Consider the following 27,699-nt stretch of genomic DNA (forward strand, 5'->3'; position numbering starts at 1 on the left):
CACATGTCCAAGTCAGAGCATCATTCGAGCCGCACTTCATTATCCTTTCAAGCTTGACCTCGCTTCAGGAATTTGTGCTTAAAGCCGAGAAGCGACTTTTCAAATATGACGCCGACGAAGCTGCGCATACAGCCTGTTCTCTGGATGGGCAGATCCCTCGTGATTCCATTCTGGTTGCTGCTCACGGGAATCACAGAGTTGCATTCTTGTGGGGAAACCCCTGCCGAAGCCGAAGCGAGGGGAAAGATGTCGCTGTGAGACGATCTATTTGGCGCCATTTCCCCAATCATTGCAACCACATCAGAGCCGATCCAGAGTTCAGGTGTGCGTATGACTAGATTCACAAGTCCCGAACTAGCTGGATCAGCTGGGACAGCGTCTCCTCGGATGGCGAGGGCGAACACGTGCTCATACGTCGCATGATGGCGGATAGGTTACAAAATAACACAAAACGAAAAGGTCCGCCAACAGTCTAGGGCAAAGACATGTTGTAAACCTCCAATAAAGAGGCGTATTCCCACTGCAAATACGTCAGTCGAGGAACCCAGTTAATACGACTTGATCCCAGAATCAGGAACCAACTGTGGCGGATTTCCTTCTCAGGCAGGAGATCCACTTCTTAATTACTTAGTTAGGGAGGTGTCCATTTTCAGTTCTGTCGGCTTACAGCCACAGAAAAGTTACCCTGCTCTCTTCGCACGATGATTCTCTTCTTCACACGTTTGAACACAAACTAACAAGGTCCACAAGTAAAGTCACAAGGTTCCTGAGATCCAACCGTAGCGATAGTATTGCATTAGTGCGTAATGTCGTATTATACATGGATTGATATAAGCCGCGTGCGTATCCGACGATATTCTGTCAAGTTGCAAATGGTCCTTCCGGATCACAGAAGTAACAATGTCAATTCAGAATAAAAGCCTTCTTTATGAAAGATAGGCAATGAACGGTTCGAGAGTTATGAGAGTTGAGAACTCTTCAGTTGCCATACCTGGCCTTACCATATGATATTTGAGCTCAACAGTGAGCTTTGTAGAGATTAATGCCAATCTATTACTAATACGCACTTGTTCCCTGTGAGATTCCCCCCTCCCCTTTTCTCGTATAGGGGAACAAGTGATTGGTAGAGTACACATTATTGTAATGTAATTACGTTATATCGGCATGGTTGGTGATTCGAAACCAAAGACGCTCTCTCATAAGTTTTCATAACATCCTGTCTCGGTAATTATCTTAGTCTAGCTTCTCTATCATATCTCTTCGGGTTGTCGCTGACGTTTGGTTAGTCTCCTAGCGTCACTGGAAATGCTCACAACTCGAGCCATTATGACGCTGCAGAGTCCCTAGTATACCAGCTATTTAAGCCACGATGACTGTGTCTAAAAATAGGAATATCGAAACGGAAAGATTTTGATTCTTGGCGTGAATAACCTCCTAAATCCTCTTCTAACTAGCCATCAGCGTGTTAGCGCCAGGCGGATTACATAGGCTCACCTTCAGCTGAGAGTAAGACACCAGTGATGATAAGCTTCCCGAGCACAAATGCGAGATTAGCGTAGTGCCTCATCGTCATGTCAGTCGGCTCATGGTTATCGTCATTATGGTGCCGGGATAGGGGGATCAAGTTCGTCCGATGGGACAATTTAACTGCACTCAACTAAAGCGGTTGCCGTATTCGAGAGCCTGGATCAAGGCATCTTCATCGATAATGGCTTTCCGTGCGGTGTTGACCAAATACGAGCCGTCTTTCATTGCCGCAAACTCGGCAGTGGAAATAGAATTGCGAGTATCGTCATTGAGTGGACAATTGATCGATACAATATCCGACACGCTCAATAAAGCATGTAGAGAGTCACGATACGACGCGCCGCACAATGCCTTCTCTTGATCGCTCAATCGACGGCGATTGAAGTACTTGACGCGCATGTTGAAAGCCTTCGCCTTTGACGCTACTCGCGTTCCCACTTTGCCCATTCCAACGATACCGATTGTCATGCCCGTGATATCGTGAGTAGGATACAGAACGTTAGTCCACCGCTGCGGAGCGTTTGCTCTGTACGATACGTATTGCGCACGGCAGTGAGAGTTAGGAATATAGCCATATTAGACGTTGATTCGACTATCGCATCGGTCGTATTACAAAGCCAGATTCCCTGGTTCGTTATCCATTCAACGTCAAACTCATCGTAGCCCGCTTTTGACGAGGTGATGATACCACACTCGGAAGCTAATGGACCGAAAAGATCTTGGTCGAAAGGCGCATACGTTATTGTGCCCATTGATACAAGAAAAGCGTCAATAGAACCATGCTTAGCTATTAGAGCCGGGGTTTTTTCTTTTACTTCTTGGCAATCATCGGCTTCGAGGATCTGCTAGACATTAGATCAGCCAATTATCTTAGACTGCAATTCAACGCAACGTAGTCGACCTACAGCATAGTCAAATTTCTTCTGAAAGGCCGAGAGATATTCTCCTCCCTCATGCCTTGGACGGCCAAGCCAGACGACAAACGGCCGTTCTTTGTGACTCTTTGGTTGCGTTATTAGAAAGAAGTAAGCGGATCATAGAACAGAGGTGTTAGTGGATTATACGTGAATAAGAGATGTAATTTATCGAAAAATAGCAGATGATAAGGGTTTTGAAGTCTATGATACGGAACAGGTTTGCACCAAACAGCTAGGGCAAATGTTGTTACTCATGGTAGGATTATACTGCATTTAGACTCCGTGATTGATCACTTACTTTGACCAACCATCTTTGGCGATTCGTTTCTCATTGTTTCCGGACTATGGATCTCTTCAGAACAAGTGTCCGCCCCGGCGCTACGGGCCGACAGTTGAGCTGCCTCGTCAGTCAAAGTCACTTCCGCACTCGGAGAACATCGAGGCCATGACGAAGGCATGCAATCTGGGCCTGCCAGTTTATGAAGCAGCTGTAATCTAGAACTTGTATTCAATAGCCATTGGACTACCATTATAATTGATAGGGTTGAATCCGATGTCGCTTGTAACCGCTGTATTGTTATCCATCCTATGTTTGGGCCTGATACGCAGCGTTGACATCCTGTTCGATGCTAGTCTCATTGAATACGAATGATGCTGCTCTGTACTGTCAAGATCAATGTCTATGGATATTCAAAATTCATTCCCAATATAGCTGCCATTAGGATACCTCTTCATCTTTAATCCCCAGAGGTTGCGGCAGATTCAACACATCCAGCCAAGGAAAGTCTTCGGCGTCAAACTCGTTGTAACCGAAACATGACGAGTTACCCAGGCTTTGTCGCCCATTAAGCAATACGGGCTCATCTTTATCGCCCACAAGTCTCTTAGTTAACAATTTCCGGGGATCTAATGCAAATTTTACCACAGGTTTCACTGCCACACGCATCCAAAAAGCATCGCAAGGGCGACAAAACAAGACAATAACACCGCGGAATGAGCGAAGGATACCGTTCTTGCTGACTGGATTCTCCGTGAGGTCCCATGTGACTGAATTTGCTCCATCGTCATGGTCGTCATCTTGTGCCAAATTACCATGAACCTCGAGTCGGCCCTCTTCAGTGAAAGTCGTCTCTTGGGACCACTTGGCAGACATCTGAGCCGGGCCAAAGGGTGTGTGAAAGACGATTGGCGCGCTAATCTCTAATATTCTGTGGTTCTCTCGCGGTTTGGTCTGCCCAAGTATCTGTCTGGGCGCAAAGTTGGCAACAATTGGGTCCAATGAGGCATCAGTCGAGCGCAAGTAGGGTTTGCTGGGGTTTAAAGCTTTCTCAAAAGTGACTTCGATCTCTGCAGAGGAGAAGCGGCCGAGTCCCTTCGGGGGGAAACGGAAGGCGAAGTCAATGCCAAGCAGACATGCAGATTTATTCTCGTAGGCGCCGTATTGAACATGACGGACGTAGGCACTGTAGCCTGTTTTGCCGATTTGATCTTGGGTCGCAAGAGACCGATTCACACGTTCATCGTTCCGAATACCCAGCAGACCGTCGTCTTCATCTGAGAATACAAAGTCGGATTCAAAACCGAGCGCCGGTGGGTCTATTGTATCTGACATCGGACTTATGATCAGAAACGGCTGACGAACATGTAATTTGTAGTATCTGGTGATGAGAAAGAAGGGGAGAAGGCTGAGTGTAACATGAGAAATTATTACATTATCTCTGAGTCCAAGGATTGAGACAACTGTGCCCCGCCACACCAGTAACAAAAGTCCGACGCATCCCAGCGCATGACCACAGCCTTGCATAAGTACCTACATGTAGGTGTGGAAAAATGTATTTGCTGCTACTGCAAGGCTCTTCTACTATAGATTTGAGTGGCTAATAGCTAAAAATGCGAGGGGCTCAGGATTTCTCTTCTTACAACTGTTGACTACTTCCATAGCGTGGACCCCATCTAGTAAAGCAGTCATTTGTTTCGCTCAACACACAGGCGGAATCTTTAATAACCAGCAAATGGAAGCCCATCCGAAGGAGCCTGCTAAATCGTCACTTGAGGACATTAGGCACAAAATCAGAGGTTATCGCTTCATAGGGCACTTTGCTGAAGCAACGCTACTTATTGAAAAGTTGCCCGAAGATATTAGACACGCGAGGGGCGTGGCAATTGAAGCCGTCCAATTATACCTCACCCAGGGACAATATCGGTTGGCGGCCGATATCTGCAATAATGTTCCAGGACCATCTTCTGCAGAAATCGAGAGCGAAAGTTTTGCATTTTCCAACCAGGATGAAGACGTTGTTGCTTTTGAGCTTCTGCGTACCCTCACATTGCGAGTCGTGAGATTCTCAAAAGTCAAGACTGCGCTCGAGATAGCGCAACGCTTTGGCACTGCTTGGAATCTTGGTATGATCGTCTCGGAGTGCAATCTGGATAACTAGCGCTGATTGTAACATTTAAGATAAGCCTATCACACTTGATACATTCGTTGGAAATCGCAGAAAAAGTGAAGATAGAAGTCCACTAACTTCCAGCAACGAAGGGCCAGAAATAGCAGTGTTGGGCGGGAGTATATTACACATCTCGGAATACAGAGTATGTCACTCATACATTCACATGCGATAACTAAGTCTGATTTGCTGTTCAAGGTATTAATGATCTCTTTCTATTGGAAAATAATGGTTGCTGCTGCCGTTCATGGCCTGCTTGATGAGTCGGCCACCAAAGCTTCTGCTTTAACGACCATTTCTTCTTTACGACAAGCTTTGCAGGCTATGAATCGCTTACAAGAGGCCTCCTCTCTATTCTACTTCGAGATCCAGCTTATTGAAATCCCAGAGGAAGCAATGCAGCGGCTTCAGAACTTTTTAAATGTTCTGAACGGCGATAAGTGGGATGTAGAGAGGGCTCTCACTTTGGCTGAGATTTTTAAACTTCAGATTCAATCTTCTGATGATACGGTTCTCTCAAAGGCTGAAGACACGTTTAAAGAAGCACAAAAACTCTTTAACAAAGTTTCCCATACTTTTGGCAACATTGACCTGGATTTTACTCGCATTTCCTTTGGTCACACATTTTCGACCGAAGAAAAATTCGTTCAAATAAGTGGTCTTGTGGAAAGGTACTTTGAAGTCAACCACTATGGGCAGATGATGTTATGCCTCACAACTGCCCTCTCGGTGCCAGTTGATGCCTATGTCGAGCAAGTCAAGTATACGACCGAACTCCAGCAGCAGTTGGCCGATGAAATGGGCAGTGAAATGATGCAAAACGCTGCTCTGATGCGCGCCGCAGGCTCAGCTAATTTGAATGCGTCTGAATATGGTTTCGCACTCAATGCCTTGGAACCTCAATACATGAACCTCCCTAAAGAGGTTGATCCAATGAGCCACTCTCTCCTGGCAACCACCATGTCAATGATATATGGAAGTTTTGGAAACAATATGGAAGCTCTTAAGGCCGCCGAAGAGAGCCTAGAGATTGCAAAATCTGGAAAATCCTACAAGGCTTGCTCAGACGCTGCTTTGATCTTGGGGCTTCGTCATCTCTCTATCTCCGAGCAGTATCCAAGGAAGTCCGCTGAAGACATCAAGTGGCTATCATCAGCTATGGATATTCTAAAAGAGTGGATAGAAAGTGACGCTGAAAACGGCTATACCGATGGAGAAGTCCAAAAGTGTATACTGGTTGGTAAATGGGAGAATTTGAGAGCATCCGACGAACCGGAACTGAAGACCACGCCAACTGAGAAACCATGGATTGAGAGAGTGAAGAACCTTTTACCAAGCCAAACGGATGTCCTGAAACGAAGCGAACTTGTGGACCTCGAAGTCAGCATGCTGATGCGCCAGGAGAACTTCTTCGAGAGTTCGAAACTATCTACGGATTATCTCAACGATCTTGATAAGTTGCCATTTGTGCCGCCGATGGTCAAAGCGCAGGCGTACTCTAGGGCTGCTCTCCAGGAATGGCTTTGCTACCGGGCAATACTGGGTGAAAATAAAACTACCACTGCAGAAGAACGACTCCAAGCCACAACACATCTATATTCCGCTCTGGACCTAGCGAATAAATCGCTTCAGAAATGGCGACAAACCAGCAGCTCTGAGTTGATCATTCGCAGCACTCTAGCTCTTGGTAGTCTCCTTTCAGACGTATTACCAACAATCTCAGAAGATTTAGAGCGTGAATTACTCAGTGGATTCATGGATGAATTGCAAAAAACAGAAACGATATGCGACGATATGAGACAAAGCATCATACCCATTGAAGGGCTTACCTCCCTCATGAATAAAAGACTTCTTGTTGCCAAAGATTCGAGTCTCAAGATATATAATCTAGGAGTCCGCATAGCGTTACGTCTCAACGACTCGGCTGCAGCTTGGACATGGCTACAAAAGGGAAAGTCCAGGGCATTCTCAGACTCTCTCGGCACAAAACTATTGGTTCCGGAAAAGCTATTGCAGAGAATCAATAGCGATCAAATAGCATGTGATCTGTTGAAGGCGGAACAGGTACATTTGGACGCTCTAAACGAGCCTGGAGCAAATCACATCTCTGTAGCGCGGGAGCTTACTTCGATCAGAAAACGAGTTCAAGAGTATCCTCCACTAGCTGAGATTGCACGAATCAGAAATACGACGCTGAATCTGGAAATAGACCTAGAGTGTCTTGATATGGCACTCTCTAGAACAAATCTTTCTCGAGAAAGAGTAAAATTTGTCGACTGGTATGTTCCGTCATCCAATACCAAGGATAACCCGCAGATAATATGCTTCGTACGGACATTAGACGGTATGACCCGGACGAAGCAGCTGGTTATATCGGTTACTCAGGTGGAAGCATGGGTTTCTAAGGCCTTCACATACCCCGATATGGCTGAACATCCTCTTAACAAAAAGACGGGCAATCGTCTGCTCCAGGAGATGAATGCCCTTGTCGACTGGCTCACAGATTACTCGGAAGAAGGTGATCTTTTAGTGCTCTCACCATCAGGACAACTAAACAACGTACCGCTACACGCCTTATTTATCGAAAAAAGACCTTTGGTTGAGCGTAATATGGTGGTTTACGCATCAAGCGCGGCGGTCATGAGCCAGTGTCTGGACCGTAGCGCCTCCGCAAGGAATTGCGAAGAACGGGATATAGAAGAAACCACGGCATTTTTCGCAGTGTATGAAGAGCCCCTTCATGCCGACGAGCGCAATCTTATATTCAGTCACATTAAATCGCTTTCAACGATCCTACCTGGCAATGTCTTTCTCGGGCCCGAAGTAACCAAATCGCGTTTTGTTGAGACCTCCTCCACGGCTACATGGTTGCACTATCACGGCCATGCAAGTTATTGCAATGAAGATGTTCTCCAATCATCGCTCATTTTGAGCAATGGAGAGGACATTTTCGATAATAACAATGCGGAAAACCCTCTTCTAGGAAGAGATGAGCTCTCCGTTGTTGACATGTTCAACACTACTATGCCGCAAGGAGGCGTGCACTTCACAATCATTGCCTGCGAATCAGCTGCTCAGGACTTATCTCCCGGAGATGAACCTCTAGGAATCATTCCAGCTCTGCTTCATGCTGGAGCCACTTCAGTTTTAGGATGTCAGTGGCCGATCAAAAGCTCTGCAGGTCGCGCATTTAGCGAAGCCTTTTACAACGAAGTGAAGTATATGAGAAGCACCACCAAAGACGGTGACCAAGCAGTGAACTTGTCCCAAGCCTTGGGCATCACTGTTGGAAAGATGAGACGCGGTGAACTAGGAGCACAGTATAAACAAGCGTACTGCTGGGCTTCGTTTGCGATGCATGGCCTGTGGTTCTTTCCGGATTTCGACAGTGAAACATGAATCATACTCAGAACTACTCAACTTGCTCACACTTCTTTCGTATGTCATATATTCGCGATATACTTAATGAACAATGACCGACGAAAATATCGAACGCCAATCGCCAAGAAGCCGAATGACTTCGAATTGAATGAGTACGTGAGTAGTAATTATGGACTTCGTATCTTCTGCTACGAAGTATCTTCTTGACAAAAAAAACTGTGTGAAATGTTAAGCATTTTTCTGTATATGCTAAGCTGATAGAAGACAGCGCAGTCTGTCCGTCTTTCCGATGTCTTAGGGTTGACTTAATAGAATGCTATAGGCAGCTAGCCTATCAATTTAATGGCCACATACTGTCTCATAGATTGATACCCTCAAAATAAATATGTACTTTAATAAATTTCTAAGATTAAACCTTTTAATTTTCTAGGATAATGCTAATAGGAGAAACTCAAGTTGCGGGCCTAAAACGGACTACGAAGTTCTTTACATAAGAAGGTTCCCTCTCAAAGCCACGATAGGAAAATAAAAACACTAAGAAGTAAATTAAACAGATCCGGTTAAGTTAACTGCCTAAATCATCTACTTGTTCAATATCTCCCCATCAAAGACCGCCAACTGTTTATTAGTTCTTATCAATTTTGAGTCCGCCCAGGGCAACATGTCCCGTATTTATAGCCGAAGTCAACCAACTATTTAGATGCTACATCATGCTGTATTTGGTCAATTCTGATTGACTCTTGTGGAGACGCAAAGAATAAGCTTCAAAGCGCTGAAGAGTGTAATGATGCAATGGCTCGGTTTATGTGCGATGAAACCCTTCTTGCCACACTATGGAGGGCCAGATGAGCTTCATTAAGAAGACTTTTTGGTGTTTGCCCCGACCTCTGACAATCTCCATACCACAAAGTCACTCGTCATCTGACCATGACTACCGAAATTGGACAAACTATCGATTCTATTTACTGATCACTCACATTTGCCACCTCAGCTACGAAGTAAATAGCCCAGCTTGCTCAGAACCAGGCAAGGTAGGCTACGGGCACTACGTCTCTGGGTGACAAGGAAAAGGCTTCAATTTCAGAAACTAATTGCCTCGACTAGTCGTTGGCGTGCCGGGAATCGAGTCTCAGTCCATAGCGGGAGCCAATCAAGTTTCAGAATCAACTCCCATTCGGAAATATTGGACTAGCATCTCAGCTTTGGCCCTCGAAATCAATAAAGTACAATTAGGACAAGATAATAGTGAACTAAGACTCAGCTAGCCATGAAGCGGACGGTTACGAGCCGTGGGGGCGGCATCTTCATAGCCAATAGTGCATATGCCCGAGCAAGGCAATTTTGGATCGTTCGCTGAACCAGGAATGCCTTACACCCCTCTAACTTCTTCGGATACGGCGCGCCCAGAATTGGTCCAATGTGCATTTATAGATGAGAGAAGATGATCAATATTCCAGTGTCCCTCCACTCCTAGTATGATATAAAGTATTGGCATACAACTGCCATCTCGGCGTTCTTCGGCTCTGACCCCATCTCCTCAAGACTACAGCCTGCGTTCTTCAGTTTTGAACCTCAATATCTCACACGACTTCCACAGATTAATCACTCTAGTAGGCTTTTTCAGGCAATTAGACGGACTACTCAGATTGCATCACAAAACCCTGACATTGTCAAGACACTGGTACTCAATCTGAGTCACGATTTCAACGGTGTTGCCACAAACGGCGTAACAGGAGATAAATCTGCGGACCTCAGCGGCTTACTAGGCAGCATCTTTCACGTTTCTAATACCAGGACCTTTGTTCTCGCTGGGAAAGCCTTGTCTCACGATCTTCGCCTCGACGCAGCTTTTTTCCAGTCTCGGAGCCCTACCGAAGAGGTTACTGGGGCCCTCAATTCGTTCGCCCGCTTTTGCCGTTTTCACCCCAGCCTCACATCAACCATGTCCACTGCTGCTGGTGCCTTGGGCACAATTCCTTCAGCATATCCCGGAACACTCATTTCCAATATTCTCGCTGGTGTTCCTCTATTGGCCGGCACGGCGCCATTCTCCTCTAACCATCCCAGCAGCGGGATGCTGAATGGTATTCTGGCAAACGCTCGACACAGCATGCTGGAAATGCTCGACAAGACGCTCGCTCTAGTATCAGTCTCCGAGCAATGGATGAAAAACATCCCTGGCGTGCCCACAAAAAAGGAAGAGATCGCTCAGTGCGCAGCCTTTCAGAAACAGGCCCTAATCTCTTGCAGAATGGCCATGGAGAATTCACGTCTGGCCAACAACGCCTTCATGGACTTCAATGGGTGTGCCAGAGAGGAAATAAGTCGTCTTGAGGGCGAGATTACTTTGCTGAAAGACAGAGCCTTGAGCGTAGAAGCTCAGTACAATCAGGAGATTAAGCAAAAGCGCCCACCTCAATTCGCGGTGTTTCAAACCTTGGGACTTACTAATGGCCCGAAAATCGACACGCTTGAAACGCAAAGGGACTCTGAAATAGTTAAACTCAGAAATCAGATCATCAAACGCACTCAGGACTTGCAAAGCGGCAACCAATTCATGGCAAATTCAGGGTTGTGGGTCGAACTCTGTGAGCGGACAAGTGGTTATCTTGGGTCTATTTACAACATTCTCACAGTTATTGGATACGACATTGATACCGATGCCGTTACATTTACGGACCTGGTGAGCATCCAGTGGGATCAGATTCGCAAGGAGGCTGAGGAGGTGAAGTCATTTCTGCAGCCTAGTAATGGTGCTACGGACATGATGGGTATGAATGTCGAAGTCACCGACATGTAAGCGAATTCGACGCTCGTACATACGTGTATTGTTTTGCCAGCTGCAGCCTTGCTTCAGCAGCGATGCACCCAAACTAAGAACCCTACTATCATATGCCGCAACATCAATTAGCTAGATGTACAGAGAATCACGTACACTGATGGCATTGCCGAATACCTTGACAACGTCTCCAACCGCAAAATCACCATCTATATCATCAACGGCATTCGAGAAGCGTATTTGCAAACAGCCACCCTGCACTATGACACCATCGAGTAAATCAGCATCGTGACCATATCGCACTGAAGACTGTATGCGTCTAGGTAAAGCCGGAAGTGATGAGAGCGAGTGGTGTATGGAGGGGAGGAGTGAAGATGAATGTGCTCAACATTGTGGACTGTCGTGTTTCTCTGACTAGAATTTGAAACAAAAATTTGCTCTTCAAGCTCGTATTAGTACGGGTTGTCTGGAAAGAATTACTGCTCTCACGAAGTACCTGTCTGAAGGAAGCCACAGGGATATGAACATTTATGGGCAGAGACTATGCGCGCCGAACCACTTTGCAAGAGAACTAGAGTGAGCTAATGTTGGAATCCGGTAACCATTTATCTCAAGAGGTGGCTACCGGGATATTGGATATAAACATGCACTGGTTTGATAATATATTGAACAATGAAGTACTGATCGTTATCTTTGCACATTGATATGGTACCTCTATGAAGCGCTCTAACTTAAGCAATGTCCTCAATATCGCAGTCTAATCTACAGACAAAGAGGCAGCTTATTCTGCAACTTGGTTAGATAACTTCCAAGAATATTAGAAGCTTTCCAGATCACATCAGGATACTGCCGGCCACGAATCTGGTAAGCTGGCTACTTGATAGGTCGAGTACCCACAAGGATTTTCTCTCAGAGTATGTATAAGAGCATCGGGCAGCAAATATGTTCCATCTACATAGCTGCAGCCTGATCCAACCACATACGAGCGGGGTCGAGACGGCTGCCATATTTTCTTATTTTTGCTCATTTCATCTCTCCCATGTTTTTGTTGTAGAGTCTCGCTAAAGTTCTACGATGAAGCTCACTGAGCTCAATTGATAACATTTTGATTCCCCAGCGAACATGTCGAACCCGGAAAATTACACAGTTGGTTGGATCTGTGCCATCAGCACCGAGCGTGTCGCCGCCGAAGCTTTTCTAGACGAGAAGCACGAAAGTCCTGAAGATGTTTCTGTCCATGATAACAATGACTACGCTCTGGGGAGAATGGGAAGACACAACGTGGTCATTGCCGTCCTACCTGACGGCGAGTATGGAACAGCTTCTGCAGCTACTGTTGCGAGAGATATGTTGCACACCTTTCCGAATATTAGAATTGGCTTGATGGTGGGCATTGGCGGTGGTGCACCAAGTGCCGACCACGACATCCGCCTGGGCGACATTGTTGTCAGCGCGCCTCGTAACGGCAAAGGAGGTGTATTCCAATATAACTTTGGGGAAACGATGCAGGATCAAGCATTCCAACAAACCGGATTCTTAGACCAGCCACCAATAATCTTAAGGACGGCCATCGCCGGGCTTAAAGCGCAATACGAGGCTGAGGGTCATGAGTTTGAAGAAACGATTGATGGCATTCTTGCCAAAAAGCGAAGGCTTCAGAAGAATTATAGACGGCCAGACCCGAGTAGTGATAATTTATTCCAAAGCGAAATAGTCCATCCGCCAGATGGAAGAAGCTGTGCAGCGGTTTGCCTCGATAATCAGACCAATTTACAGCCTCGACATAAACGAACAGAGGACGATGATAATCCAACAATTCACTATGGCACCATCGCTTCGGCAAACCAATTAATAAACAATGCGAAGTTGAGGGACAGGCTTGCAGCCGAGAATAATGTGCTATGCTTTGATACGGAGGCTGCAGGGTTAATGAATCACTTTCCTTGTCTGGTCATCCGAGGAATTTGTGACTACTCAGACTCGCACAAAAATTCAGATTGGCATGGTTATGCGGCAATGACGGCTGCTGCATACGCCAAAGATCTTCTCATCCGAATACCCCCCAGGAAAATTGAGTCTGAAAAAAGGATCACTGATATAATCATGAGAGGTGAGCTCTCAGTCTATTCCTTTTCGGTAAGATGCACTGCTAATAGAGCAAAGTTGACGAAAAGATCACTGAAGTCGATGAAAAAATAAATGATATCAGCCAAAGTCTCATGTTTATCAAGCTTCCAGTTGCGGAAGGGGCTGCATTTGACTCCCACGCCGAAGAGCACAACCCGACTTGCTTACCAGATACGCGAGTTGAGTTACTCCAACATATCGTGAGCTGGACTCAAGATCCAAGCGCCAAGTCCATTTTCTGGCTAAATGGGATGGCTGGAACAGGAAAGTCAACTATTTCACGCACCATCGCCAAATCTCTTGTCAGAACCGGTCATCTAGGCGCCAGTTTCTTCTTCAAGAGAGGCGAGGGCGATCGGGGAAGCTCGACAAAGCTATTCACAACTATAGCCGCTCAACTGGCCATAATGCAAACCGAAATCGGGACTCATGTCAAGGATGCAGTCAAATCAAATTCTGACATCGGCAACAAAGGGCTACGAGAACAGTTTAACGAGCTCATCTTACAGCCTCTATCCAAGGTTCCTCCAGATCAGAGAAAATCAGTCTTTATCGTTATAGTCATCGATGCCCTAGATGAGTGTGACCTAGAAGATGACGTTAAACTTATCATCCGTCTCTTCAATCATGACAAAAGATTGGGGCTAAGAATCTTTCTCACTAGTCGGCCGGAGCTCCCAATTCGTCTAGGATTTTCTGCAATCCAAGGAGTATTTCAAGACGTAATTCTTCATGAGATATCTGAGCCTGTGATTCAGCATGATTTATCGGTTTTGATAAAACATGAGCTACAGATAATTCGAGACAACTATAATAACACAGTGCAAGGATATCGACAGTTGAAGAGAGACTGGCCTGGCCAATCCAGTATTGATACTATGGTTAAGATGGCAGTTCCGCTTTTTATTTTTGCCGCCACTATATGTCGGTTTCTTGCCGACCGCAAATGTGGCAACCCTGATGATCAACTTCGCAAGGTCCTAGAATATGAAACCAAAAGCCAAGAGTCTAAACTCGACGCGACCTATCTACCTGTCCTTAATCAACAGATCGCCGGGCTTACTGCAAAGGAGCGAAACGAAGTGTTGCAGCAGTTCAAATACATTGTTGGCAGCATTGTGCTCCTGGCAAGTCCTTTATCGACATCCAGTCTATCACAGCTCCTAGAAATTTCTATGGATGTCATTGATACAAGATTAGATATGCTTCATTCCGTCTTAAGTATACCGCAGTCATCTGAGACTCCAATAAGACTCCTGCATCTATCTTTTCGCGACTTCCTTGTTGATCCTGAGAAGCAAGGGCTGAACCCGTTTTGGATCGATGAAGCAGAGACTCATGCAAAAATAACAGACAACTGTCTGCAAGTCATGAAAGGGTTCCTTCGAGAAGACATGTGTAGCTTACGATTACAGGGACTGGAAAGTTCCACAGTTGACCGTGAAAAGGCAGCTACATGTATTCCTGCCGCGATCCAGTATGCATGCTTAAATTGGGTATTCCACCTTCAAGGAGCAAATTATGGGGTCGAAAACCATGCAAAAGTACTTCAATTCCTGGAAGAACATTTTTTACATTGGGTTGAGGCATTGAGTCTGATACAGAAAACACCAGAGAGTGTTAAGATGATTGCAAGCTTACAAGGACTTATACCGGTAAGTTTTCTTTTCTTTTTTTCTCAATAAAACTAAGCAAAAGTCTACGATATCAAGTGGTTAACTTGATGACAGATGAAGAGTAACAAGCAGCTCTCTGGATTTTTATATGATGCTCTGCGTATCCTTCAGTCAAATTTACAACTAATTGCCAGTGCACCCCTTCAGATTTATTCTTCAGTCCTTCTATTTGCCCCGAGCGAGAGTATCGTGAGAAACCTGTTCAAGGAGAGAATGCTCAAGTGGATATCCCTCGAACCGAAAGTAGAGCGCAGTTGGAGCCAATGCATCAAGACACTGGAGGGTCATCAGGGTTGCGTTAGTTCCGCGGTCTTCTCTCCCAACTCATCGCTTATAGCATCGGCGTCAAAAGATAAAACTATTCGACTATGGAATGTTAATACCGGCGAATGTATTGAAGAATTCAAGGGCCATAGCGAAAGCGTTAAGTCGGTGGTCTTCTCGCATGATTCTTTATCTGTGCTATCAGGCTCACAGGATACGACTGTCCGTCTGTGGTGCATTGATACGGGTGAATGCGTCCATACATTCGAGGGCCATAATTCCTCAGTTATATCCGTGGCTTTTTCGCGTGATTCGTCATTTGCAGCATCAGCATCATCGGATAATGTTATCCGGCTATGGCGTGTTGACACGAGCGAGTGTGTCCATATACTGGGCATTCCGGGTAAAGATGGTGATCATCAGATCTCTTGTATGACCTTTTCACATGATTCATCGATTCTGGCATCAACCTTTGGTTATATGGTTCCCCAGCTATGGGACACGAATACCGGCACGTGTGTACGGGCGCTTTTTAGCTGTGATGCATCACAACCTTACGACGGTGCTTCGCTGGCTTTTTCGCATGATTTATCACTTGTCGCATCAGCTTCTGGTTATCTCATTCAAGTGTGGCGCACTGATACAGGCGAGTGCGTCCAAGAATTTACAAGGAATCATAGTCATATTATTTGTATAGCCTTTTCACATGATTCATCTCTTATGGTATCAGCTTCATATGATGAAACTATTCGACTGTGGAACGTTAAAACGGGCGCGTATTTGAGAAAGTTTACAGGTCATAGCCTTAGCGTTACATCTGTGGCTTTATCGCATGACTCGACAATGATAGCATCATCCTCAGAAGATGGAACTATTCGGCTATGGCACAACAACTCAGATAACGATGTCCAGAAATTCGATGACTATAGCAATAAGGTTCTCCCGCTACAGCGTTCCGAAACAAGCAGCAACATCCAAGAAACTACAGGGCATAGCGATTTCATAGGTAATATGACCGTTTCTCACGACTCATCGCTCGTGGCAACGTCTTCATACGACGGCACCATCCGAATATGGCACGTTGAGACAGGAGACTGCGTACGAGAACTCAGGGGATGGCGTGTGTCTCGGGATTCTCTGCAAGAAGAATCGCTTATGGAGCATTATCACATCATTTTCTCACATGATTCAGCATATCTGGCTATCGGTACACTCTACGAAAATTGTCTCTGGATATGGAATGTTAGTACAGACGAGCGTGTCCACGAGCTCTTATATGACGGGTACACGCCGTATGTACATGTAGCCTTCTCACATGATTCATCACTTATAGCATCAACTTCAAAGGGTACCATCCCCTTATGGAGCGTTGATACAGGAGATTGTGTCTTTGAACTCGAAGCTAAAAATACCAGTGAGTTTTTGGCTTTCTCACACGATTCATCACTTATAGCATCGTCTTCAAAAGATATGATCCAGTTGTGGAGCGTCAACACGGGCGAGTGTATCCGCAAAATCATGAGGGGCGAATTTTCCTTTATCGTGGTGGCCTTCTCGCATGACTCATCACTCATCGCATCAAGCTCTGTTGACGGCGCCATCCAGTTATGGCGTACGAATACTGGCGAGTGTGTTCACGAATTTCACACGCTCAGAGGCGGCATAAAGGATATGTCATTTACACCTGATGGTTTACATCTGGTAACAGAATTCGGGGCGCTTATTACGCTCCGTGAGCAAATTATCCGTTTTGATGGCTATGGATTCAACAAAGATTACTCGTGGATTACATGGAATGGCGATAACCTGATCTGGGTACCTATAGAATATCGGCCGTCCGGCGGGTACTCCAACGTTGCAAGTAAGGGAACACTAGCTGTCGGCTGCATTTCAGGGCGAGTTTGGATTATGAGGTTTTCGGCATATCCTCATTCTGATATCAAACAGAGATTCTGACAAGTGAGTCTTGTATCTACGCAAGGATCCAGTTGTATACAATCTAACGCAATAACTACCATTGGCTGAAGGAAGGGTTTGTGCTTCAAAGATTATTCAATAGCCGGATGTAGTTTTCAATTTGCCAAATCACTGCATCCACTGAGCGCATATAACCGTCGACAATATTAGAAACAATATCAAGGTCCTAGAGCTCAGCAGCAAAGAGATGTCATGGCTAAACTGCAGACATTCAAACCATCCCGTTGAATCACACAGCGTGCATTGAGTAAATCCTGTATATACCATAATAAGGACGCCGTCATTCAACAAATCGAAAGTGGAGTCACATCCACCAAATCCTCCATCCGGATTGGCTTCCGTAGCTCAGTTGGTTAGAGCTTCGTACTAATACTTTCAAAGTCTCACGACTGCAAAGCCTTGGTAATGCGAAGGTCGCAGGTTCAAGCCCTGCCGGGAGCAATGCTCACCAGCCGCCGTTCGGATGGGATTTCTTTTTTGTTTTTTTTGCGAGTTACTTTATACATCTCTTTCCCATTAGGCCTCCTCTGTTTTACACATCTATGGAATAAAAGGGTTGTTTGTCGAGGTTGGAAGCGCGTCCCTAATTATCCATTTTTCTTCTCCTCCACTTACACACGATATCAACATATAGAGCTGCCTCACATTCACCCTTTCTTAATTAACATTTCACAATGGCTGGCTATTGCACTAAAGGACCAAACTTTTTATCATTTCAGCAATTCAATAAATGAAACCGAGTACCAACGTGGCATGAATAAAGGACACTCCTCATAGTATACACCAGTCCAATCTGTAGACACCATACTGTAAAAAGAAGCGAGATTACACACTCTGGTTTTGGCACCGCTTTCGTACCAAAGTAAAATGATAATGAAGATGGGCTGAACAGGGTAGCTCATCGAGTCAAGATTTAAAATTAGCGGTGGGAAGTGGGACGAGAAGTTGCAAATTATTTCATGTTTATTTTTTCTATTAAGAAGCATCCAAGCCCGGCGCTCGCGTGCTGGCCTCGAAGCATCAAGTAAATCCAGCTTGATGAAGCCAAGGCATTATCTAAAAAGAGTATCTATAAAGCTAACAAAACAGACTATCTTGAAACCCGCCAAGCCCGCCAACCAAGTGAGCGTCCCTCCCCCTCGTCGGGAAGATGAAGGACGTCTCACAGTGGCTCTGGAGTGGCAGGCTGGCTGCGTTGGGAGCAGTCAACAGCCTGTCCACTCTGAAGGGGCTAAGCGGGTCGGTATAAGATATACCTTTTAATCAAGATAGTAACTTCCAACATCCACAGACTTTTTGCTACGTAAACCTGCGGTTTCTATATCTACACATGCTGTTGCAAGGATTCAAGGCCTCGGGGCTTTAGCCGAGGTAATTATACAAGACCTTTAGTACTCATGCCATTAAGCGGTTCCGTTGACAGTGCCGTTGGCTTCATTTCTGAGCTGGCAGACCTCCTTGGTAACCTCGTCGAGGCATCCGATGGCGGCGGCTACCAGACCAAGGATGGGGAGGGAGGGGCTAAGCGGCTGGCTGATGTACTCCGGGTGGTATTGCACACCGACGAAGTAAGGGTGGCTCTTGATCTCAATGATCTCCATACGTCTGCCGGTATCGTCCTTGCCGACAAAGGACAAGCCAGCCTTCTCAAACTCGTCAACAAGGGCAGGGTTAACCTCGTAACGGTGTCGGTGGCGCTCATCGACAGTCTCCGCGTTGCCGTACATGGCTCGGAGCTTGCTGTCCTCGCTGCCAGGCTGGAAGTGCGTGGTGCGCAGGCCGAGTCGCATGGTGCCGCCCTTGGTTTCCTTGGAGCCCTCGGGCATGAAGATGACGGCGGGGTACTCGGCATTCTCGTCAAACTCTTCAGAGGTGGCGTTGGCATGTCCACACACGTTGCGGGCAAACTCGCAAACGGCCAGCTGCATACCGAAGCAGATACCCAGCCAGGGGGTGTTGTGCTCTCTGGCCCACTGGGTAGCCTTGATGATACCTTCTGTGGCTCTCTCGCCGAAGCCTCCGGGGATCACCACACCAGACGCCGAGCAAACATCGTGCCAGGCCTTGTGGTACAAGGCGGGGTCGGCCTCCCGGGTGGACTCCTCGAGATGCTCAGAATCAACCCAGATCAGGTTCAGCTTGCGCTTACAGTGGATAGCCGCGTGTTCTAATGATTTGTAGAGACTGAGGTAGCTGTCGTGAAGTTCGACGTACTTGCCAACCAGGGCAATGTCGATCGTCTCGGTGTAGTTCTTTGAGATGACATCCTTCCACTTTTGCCAAATTTCGGCACCCTTCTTGACTTGGGCTGGCTCAGGGGTGAGCTTGTCCAGCATCAAGATCGACTGCAGAACAGTGATCAGGCCCTGCTCTTTCAGAAGGACTGGCACCTGGTAGACTGTGGGCATATCTCGGACGGCAATCACCTGCTCAGGCTCGACCTGGCAGTGAAGGGCGATTTTGTTGATGGTATCTTGATCAAGAGGACGTTCACAACGGCAAGCAATCTACCGGGGTCGTTAGCTGAATACCGACTAGGCAAAAGGTAGATTTAAGCTCTTACCAAGTCGGGAATGAGACCAGCACTCCGAATTGTCTTGACGGCGTGCTGAGTGGGCTTGGTCTTTTGCTCGCCGTTGATGACGGGAACATATGAGACCTGGATGTTGATAAAGTTGCCCTTGCCACACTTGTGTCGGAGCTGTGTAAGCGCCTCGACGAAGGGCATGTTCTCGATATCGCCAACTGTGCCACCCTGTAGTCGAAGGTTAGAAGGAGCGCAAGCATAAGGACTGGAAGAGAGTATATACAAGCTCAACTAAGCGGTTGTCAGCGAGTGTCCAGTATAGCTTGTGACAGCGGATGCGGATGTAACATACTAATGCAGACATCAGGCTCGGCGCCCGACTCATCGATGGGGATTCTGGCGACCCGCTCAATCCACTCCTTAATGAGGTTGGTGACGTGAGGGACGACCTGGACGGTACGGCCCAAGTAATCTCCACGACGTTCCCTCAAGCCGACCTCCATGTTGATCTTGCCGGTGGTGATGTTGTGGTCTCGGGAGAGGTTGATGCCCAGATATCTCTGGTAATGTCCAAGATCCAAGTCACACTCGCCACTGGGACACCAAGAGTCAGTTTTTACCCCATGTAAAAGTTTTCTCCCTGTGCTCGAGATTGTCGACTCCGGTAGGAGATGCTTGTCGTTGGCTGCCAGAATCGTTTTGGAAAAGGTAACAAGGGGCTTAGAAAGCTGCTTACCCGTCGTCCAGAACGAAACACTCTCCGTGATCTTTCGGGTTCATAGTTCCAGCATCAATGTTCAAATAAGGATCGATTTTCTACCGTCATCGTTCAAGTTAGAGGCCGATTCTTGACTTTATAAAGCGATTCCAGGGAAGTAATGCTCACGATGCAGGTGACACGCAGGCCGAGCGTCTTGAGAAGCTATTCGGGCGGTTAATATTCGAAAATCCGAGTCCCGCCATGGACGAATTCTAGAAGCATACCAGGCCCGTGGACGAGGCAATAATGCCCTTTCCAACACCTAGTAAACCGTTAGCAGACGTCAGATTATTGTTTTGGGTACGGTGCAGTACCGGAGATGACTCCGCCCGAAACGAGAATGTAACGCATGGTGACAAGAACTGTTCGTCAATATCGATGAGGTACAGGGATAGAATGACGATGACAGCGCATGTGAAGGTTTTAACAAGTTTGGAACTTTTTTTTTTTCCTTCTAATCGCGGACAGCAGGTCCGTGCACAGCCCCGCATCTGGCAGGTGGCCAATGATGCATCCGCGTATGGAGCTCCATCCGGTAAATCTGCACACACCGCCCGGCAGTATTTGGAACGTCTGCATATGCATGCTCTTAGTGTATCCGAGCACGCTTTTGCCCGACTGCCGCGTAGAATCATGTGAATTGCATAACCTCGATATCGCATGGCTCACAGCTTTATTGACTCTTATCATGCATGTGATGGTTCCTCTGGTCATTCTGGATTCAGCCAAATGACACCGGATGAGTCTGTTGACTTCTCGGCCGAGTCGGGGAATTACAATCAGGGATTAACACCTGCCAACCAGGGTCGCTGCGGCTACCCGGGCCTCATACGCTCTATACATGCGCCATACAAGTGGTTGCGAAAACGTTTGCAGAAAGAGGCATCTGAGATTTAAATGGTTTATTATTCAACATATTGTTTGTGCTTAGAATATTGTTTGCGTTTCAAATCTTCCCCATCCTCCTTTTAAAGGTATCATCTCTCGTCATCGCATCTATGCCAGAAGCTTCGCTTATCCAAATTCGTATGTCCCCCCAAATTATCTTCTATCGGCATTTAGAAATAAAAAATGCACTTCATTATTTATCCTTCAAAAACTCCTGTAACTCCTCCATCTCTCCACTGTGGTATATCATGTCGTAAAACAAGCCTTTAGAATTGTACAAGTCTCGGGGAGAACCGTATCTATCGAAAGTTAGCAGTTATGCAACGAAATAAGCGCCGTACCGCTGGAGATATGGCTACTTACTCTACTACTTTGCCAGCGCCCATCACGACCACGGAATCATAATCGATAATGGTCCGCAAGCGATGAGCAATCGTCACAAGTGTGCGGTCTCCGCCTGCAGATTCAAGTTCGGTGCGTAGCACTTGCTGAATGCCCTTGTCCGTTTCGTAGTCCATGCTGGCGGTAGCCTCATCTAGCAGCATCAGCTTGCTCTGGCGGATAAGCGCACGGCAAAGAGACAAGACCTGGCGTTGGCCATGGGAAAAGTTCTCTCCGCGGGCATCTACCGGTGTCGACAAAGAAATTCCTTGGGACTGTCCGTGAACAGAGTCATCTACACCGTCGACAACCGTCTCATCAGAAGAATCGTCACTAGAAAATGACGCGATGCCCTTGCAGTTTTCCAACGCCTTCTCGAGAATCGCCTTGGGAATGAGGCTGGTAGGATCAAGATTAGACTCCACAGTTCCGTTGAACAAAGTCGCCTCCTGAGGGATGATTGTGAGACCTTCACGCAACCTGCGCCGGGGAATTTTGGTAATGTCAATCCCGTCGTATAAGATTTGACCAGAGACAATGTGCGTAAACCGCAAGAGAGAAAGAACAAGAGTACTCTTGCCAGAGCCCGTTCGTCCGACGACGGCAACTCGCTCTCCAGCTTTGAACTTGAGATTGACGTCCGTGAGAATGTTGGGGCCATCAGGATCGTATCTAATGGTGACGTTGCGAAACTCGATTTCTCCCGACTTGGGCCAGTTCTTGGGAATAACATGGCTTTCATCATCCGCAAATTCCCCTTCTTCGGCATATGTTACATCGTCTTTACCTTCAGGCTCCAATTTGACATATTCTTTGACGCGATGGAAGCTCTGCATCTCTACCTCAAGGTCGTTCATGGCTCGTACGAGCATGAGAATAGTCTGACTCAACCCGTTGGCATTGTTAAGGGAGAACCCGACCAAACCGGCGCCAACTACTCCAACCTTGGAGAGTGCGATAATGCCAGCAAAAAGAGCGACCACGGAAGTCACAAAGTCTACTCGCATAGCTACCCAACGGTTGCAGTTATAGTTGGCCTCTGCTGCTGCCGACCAAACGCGCAGCTTGGATGCTAGATCGTGGCCAAAAGTTTCACTCATGCCTGCCCTAGCCCTGATGATGGGCAGCCCAGCCAACGTATCGGCAAACTGGGAGAAGACGGGTGACTGTGCGGACGAAGCAAGTCGCTTGATGATGACGGCTGTTCGTGTGTACATCTCACCAACCACAACGCCAAAAATGCAGGTGAAGAAGGCGGGTATCATGAAAATCGGCATAATTGAACTGACGGCGGCAATACGAGCAAAAAGCATCATGATGGAGTCAAAAGTCACCCGGAGCATGGAGCTGAGTCCAGAATCAATCGATGCCATGTCGCCGGAGAACCGATTGGTGATGCGACCGATGGGGATCGTCTTGAACCATGATAAGGGGACTCTCATGACCGCCCGGATGAAGTCATTGTGAAGCTTACGACCAGCACGCCATGCACCCCATTCGAAAGCGATAATGACGAGGCCAAAGGAGATTATCTCGGCAAAGGTGAAGGCGGCATAAATACCCATGTAATAGGCAATGTCCACGTGAGCGTTGTTATTGTAGGCCTCTACCCATATGCCCATCCAATAACTGGACGCGAAGAAGAAGACGTTGGAGCCGGCGAGGCCAACCAAGCAAAAGACGGCGAAGAGCGGGTGTCCAAAGTATTTCATATACTCCAAGGAGGCCAACCGACCGACCTTGCCTGATGCCTTCATTTCCTGATTCACAATGTCTTTGGCCGAGGTTTCGGTGCCCACCTTTGCCGGGTCATTCAGGGCATCTCCACTAGATTGAAGTTCAGGCTCCGGAGGGGTTTCTGTGCCGGTTTCGGTTTCGGTGTCAAGGTCATCATCATCTCCTCCAAGGATTTCGGCAATCTGGATAGGTCTGCGAACTGCACCAATGTTGGCCTCGGCACTCTTGACTTGACCCCTTTCGAGGAGGACGGAAAAGTCTGCCTGTGATGAGATCCAAGGAACTTGAGTGACGAGAACAACGGTCCTGCCTTTGAGTAGATCGCTACAGAAACAGTATTTCCAAACGCCAGCCGAGGTCTTGGCATCGAGAGCGGAGAAAATATCATCTAGAAGCAATAGAGAAGCCTTGGAGTATAGGGCTCTAGCCAAGGCAACTCTAGCTTTTTGTCCTCCAGACAAGGATGTACCATTCTCGCCTACGACAGTCTGGTCGCCGTCAGAGAGCTCCTTGAGGTCTATATTGAGACAGCAAGCTTCAATGACTCTGTCATATCGAGCGCGGTCCATGGGGCTTTGGAAGAGGATATTAGCTTGGATTGTATCATTCTGGAGCCAAGCAGACTGCGAAGCAAAGGCAATGTCGTTGGGCGCGGTGACCTTGCCGCCCTCTAGATGCGTTTCACCTAGGATCGCGAGCAGAAGGGTACTCTTCCCGCTTCCACTTTGGCCGGTAACGACGTTGAGACCACCTTCGACAAAATCTAGCGAGATGTCCTCGAGGCGGAAGGTGGCCTTCTTGTTCCGACGGAACGAAGCGCCTTCGATTCTCAGGGGTCCAACGGGATATCGGAGGAGGGGCACAGTACTATCGAAATACTTGTCGAGCCGGTTGAAGGCTACGCTTGCGGCAGCAAAGTTTCTTGAGAAAGCACTGGCCATCATGATGTTTCTACGGATGTTCTTGACGAGGAAGGCGGCAGTAAAGGCGGTAGAAGCGTCAAGGGGATGCTTTTCTACCCCGACGTGCAATCCAAGCATGACGAGGAGGCCGATGTACGGAAAACATTGGGTAACTTGGTTGACCATGGTCTGCAGGACAGCCACTCGCCACAATTCCTTTTGTTCGGCCGCCCTCGACTCGATGATTCGGTTCGTGATGGGATCTTCCCAGGCAAAGTACTTGATGGCGCGGATGGAAGCCAGATACTCAGCAACAAGAGAAATGCGTGTATCTTGCGCTTTTCTCACCCGTCTCTGTGCGCCATACATCTGACGGCCCATGTACACGGATATCGGAGTAGCCAACAGCAAAATGGCCGTTCCTACCAGGGATGCCCAGCCCATCATTTTGTAAAGGCCGAAGAGAGATATGATGGTACCTGCAGGAACACCCGTGGAAACCAATATGACATCTCGTGCTCGATAGACAGCATCCACGTCAGCGGCCATCAAATTTGCCAAACGTCCAGCAGACGTCGATTTCTGGGCGCCCTGCGCCTCTTTCTCCTTGTCGGCTTTTCCTCCTGCCTTGAGATCAAAGGGATCTTCCTCCAACTCCATGGACTCCAAGGCCCTGTGATATAGCTCCTGAGTCATGGCAGATTTGACTCGAACAATCAGTCTGGTTGAGTTGAAGACGTATTGCTGAAACAAAACGGATCGAGACAAGGGCCCGACAAACATGAGAATAAGCCATACAACCGGATGATATTGGGCACCACTAGGGTTAGCGAGATAGTCGAGTAGACGATACATGCCATACGGGGAGACGTTTTCCAGTGTAAAAGCGGCGGCAGCCCACGTGGCCATCAGTAACAACTCCTTGCGTTGAAATTTCACGGCTGTCCACAGAGTCTTCTTGTAGAGCGCCCGGGCCTTCTTGATCTTCTGGAGTAGATACATGGGCTCATCATACCAGGCTAGCGTTGGGATACCAGACATGTCAAGCTTTCGTCTAGTGCCCTTCCATACGAGGGGTGTCAGCCACTCATAAGTGAAGTAATAGTTAAACCAGCTGCAGGTCTCTTCAGGAGCAGGATCATTTTGGTCCGTGTAGCCCGGAATATCATGCTTGATGGTAGGTGGTACCCATTCTCGGGGAGTAACCAATGCGACAATTACGGCCGCGCCCAACGAGACCAGGCAGCCAACGATGCCGGCATCCCCAACACATTGATCCGTGCCAATCTCAATACAAGGAAGCAGCTGTGCGGCTGCTAGAACGAAAAACGTGGCAGTCAGGACATAGTTGATTTGGTGAAGAACGAGATGGCGCCAAGCGAGATCATGGCTGATGGGTCGTATCAAGCCGAGAACAAAGGCGTAGGCAACAGCAACAACGTTGAGCAGATGCACTCTGCCCTTGATGAGAGCCGCCGTCAAAAAGACCAGCGAAGCGATGCGGGCGGCTTGCGACACAATTTCGTAGGGCCATTTAATCGACGATGCCTTGGACCTGGTAGTTGGCACGGAGCTCTTGCGATGCCGAATAAGACGAAAAGTCAGCCAAGCCGCCGAAGTGGCGAGAATCGCACCCTGAAGAATACCAGACCGAGCAAACTCAGAGACGCGACCTATCCATTCAGTCTCAGAGGTATCGATGCCGAGGCTGAGAATTGCAGAGGCATATTGTCAGCGGGAGAAACCAGACGGAGGTTGGGGGAAATCAAGTATCGGATGTATTTCATCACGCAAGAAACGAGAGGCGCACGCCATTGTGCCATCCAGACAGCGAAATGCTGACCAGATAAAGCTTCCATGGGATACACGTACCGACTTAGAAAGGTGGGAGGTTCCCGAAACAGCAGCTCGTCTGTACTGGGCGTGAGCAGCTGCGTGCCAAGGCGGGATAAGACGACGTCCATGGTGCCGTCATCCAGAGGTTCGCCTTTGCTGGAAAGAAGGCTGAAGCTGTAGAAGAAGAATTAAAAGTGAGGAACAAAGAAACGGTTCGAGTTGGAGTAGAATCATGGAATGTACCGAGCGCAGCGAGTGGGTCCTCCCAGAAGGGTCAATCCATGGATGGCAAATTCGCCCAATTAGACCCCTGTAGCCGGCCCTGTGGCATCACCGCTCGTAGGCCTCTGCGGCGCTGTAGGCCCTGCATCAGAGGGTGTCGCAATCCCTGTTGGCGAACTGCAACATGCACCGCGGCTGCAAAAATCCCTGCGCTAGCCCCCCCACAGTTGACCGATATGGGGACATCGGATGCAGTCGTCCTGTCGGCGCTTCGTATCTTACAGTCAAATGCCGTCCATTGTTAATAAGGGGGGGCCTATGAGAAAGCGGACAGCTTGAGGCTCTCACCGTTTCTTCAAGCAGACGCTGGGATGGTGAACAAACCGAGCACTCGGCCCATGCTCTGGACCCTTGGGAGAAATGCGGTCAACAAGATGCCACGGATAAGAGGTGATGATGCTCTCTTCCAGACTAGGCATGTCTCATACGATTGCTGCCATTGACTAATGGCGGGTAAATGCCAGCCCTGATATCAAATCTAATAAATTAGTGAGACTTAGTAGGACGGCAAGCCGAATAAATCAACTTCGGCGAGCCAAAAACGTCGGCGCCGTGTCGTCCTTATGCGGTTCAAGCGGCATCGGCAGAGCTGCAACCACCGGAGGGTCAAAAAAGGCGCGCGCCCGGCTGGTCCAATTGCGTGTCAAGCGGCCATCCTTTTCGGAGGTTTGGGTGGCTGCCTTGATAGAAGTCTCACATATGGGTGTGATGTGCAGCATCGCAACCAACGTGAGTTCTGGTAGATGAAATCGAGCGTCGAGAGCAACAGGATAACATGCGGTCTGTAGATGCGTGAACCGGTCGGCATGCCGTATCCCAAGCCGGGTGGTCGGACAGAGAGAGAATGCCAGCTCCGGAAAGTCGAGCCCTGGCTAGCCCATGTCGCCCTCCAAGGAGTCTATCGCGTGCTCGGCAACTCGGGTATCTGGCGAATGTTGTCTTGGCTCGCCAGGAACACTATTGGCCATTCAGTTGAGTCATTCATCAAAGTCGGAATAGTATATATGAAGTCGCAACACCACAGTCCTCCCGACGTCTACGAGGACGCCACACAACACTGAGAGTGCGTTTGCAAGGCCATTGGAACACCAATCCACTCACACTTGGACTGTCTCGCAGGTCGTCCATCAACCATCGAAGCTAATATAGCCTACAACAGGCAACGACGGAACCAAGGCCGTAATCCTGGCATCTAAGCCACACTCTGTCCCCGCAATGGATCGGATCGGAGCCGTATCGGCAAAGTATTATAGCACGTTTGATGGTGTTGTGTTTGAAGGTTCAACGATTA

The 27,699-nt window shown here is 47.7% G+C and overlaps 6 protein-coding genes across 6 annotated transcripts; 3 read left to right on the top strand and 3 right to left on the bottom strand.

Moving 5' to 3' along the window:
• Positions 1–1,653: 1,653 nt before the first annotated feature.
• On the bottom strand, positions 1,654–4,056 carry Triagg1_2277 (uncharacterized protein; the record flags this gene model as incomplete). Its single annotated transcript, XM_062896440.1, has 4 exons — positions 1,654–2,037; positions 2,076–2,372; positions 2,433–2,528; positions 3,172–4,056. The coding sequence occupies 4 exons, from the start codon at positions 4,054–4,056 to the stop codon at positions 1,654–1,656; spliced, it is 1,662 nt and encodes a 553-aa protein (XP_062758489.1).
• Positions 4,057–4,456: 400 nt separating this feature from the next.
• Triagg1_2278 (uncharacterized protein) lies at positions 4,457–8,290 on the top strand (the record flags this gene model as incomplete). The annotated part of the gene is made up of 3 exons (XM_062896441.1): positions 4,457–4,847; positions 4,903–5,036; positions 5,090–8,290. The coding sequence occupies 3 exons, from the start codon at positions 4,457–4,459 to the stop codon at positions 8,288–8,290; spliced, it is 3,726 nt and encodes a 1,241-aa protein (XP_062758490.1).
• Positions 8,291–10,214: 1,924 nt separating this feature from the next.
• Triagg1_2279 (uncharacterized protein) lies at positions 10,215–11,072 on the top strand (the record flags this gene model as incomplete). Its single annotated transcript, XM_062896443.1, has 1 exon — positions 10,215–11,072. One exon carries the CDS (start codon positions 10,215–10,217, stop codon positions 11,070–11,072), a length of 858 nt encoding a protein of 285 aa, XP_062758491.1.
• A 1,101-nt stretch (positions 11,073–12,173) lies between these two features.
• Triagg1_2280 (uncharacterized protein) lies at positions 12,174–17,055 on the top strand (the record flags this gene model as incomplete). Its single annotated transcript, XM_062896444.1, has 6 exons — positions 12,174–13,161; positions 13,215–14,833; positions 14,909–15,548; positions 15,969–16,410; positions 16,534–16,962; positions 17,013–17,055. 6 exons carry the CDS (start codon positions 12,174–12,176, stop codon positions 17,053–17,055), a joined length of 4,161 nt encoding a protein of 1,386 aa, XP_062758492.1.
• A 1,443-nt stretch (positions 17,056–18,498) lies between these two features.
• Triagg1_2281 (uncharacterized protein) lies at positions 18,499–20,733 on the bottom strand (the record flags this gene model as incomplete). Its single annotated transcript, XM_062896445.1, has 8 exons — positions 18,499–19,602; positions 19,659–19,850; positions 19,906–19,913; positions 19,975–20,216; positions 20,359–20,438; positions 20,509–20,544; positions 20,607–20,644; positions 20,697–20,733. The coding sequence occupies 8 exons, from the start codon at positions 20,731–20,733 to the stop codon at positions 18,499–18,501; spliced, it is 1,737 nt and encodes a 578-aa protein (XP_062758493.1).
• Positions 20,734–21,463: 730 nt separating this feature from the next.
• On the bottom strand, positions 21,464–26,827 carry Triagg1_2282 (uncharacterized protein; the record flags this gene model as incomplete). Its single annotated transcript, XM_062896446.1, has 4 exons — positions 21,464–21,569; positions 21,634–25,998; positions 26,163–26,300; positions 26,697–26,827. 4 exons carry the CDS (start codon positions 26,825–26,827, stop codon positions 21,464–21,466), a joined length of 4,740 nt encoding a protein of 1,579 aa, XP_062758494.1.
• Positions 26,828–27,699: the final 872 nt, after the last annotated feature.

Source organism: Trichoderma aggressivum (assembly GCF_033847375.1).
Source record: "Trichoderma aggressivum f. europaeum strain CBS 100526 chromosome Unknown scaffold_006, whole genome shotgun sequence".
NCBI classification, from domain to species: domain Eukaryota; kingdom Fungi; phylum Ascomycota; class Sordariomycetes; order Hypocreales; family Hypocreaceae; genus Trichoderma; species Trichoderma aggressivum.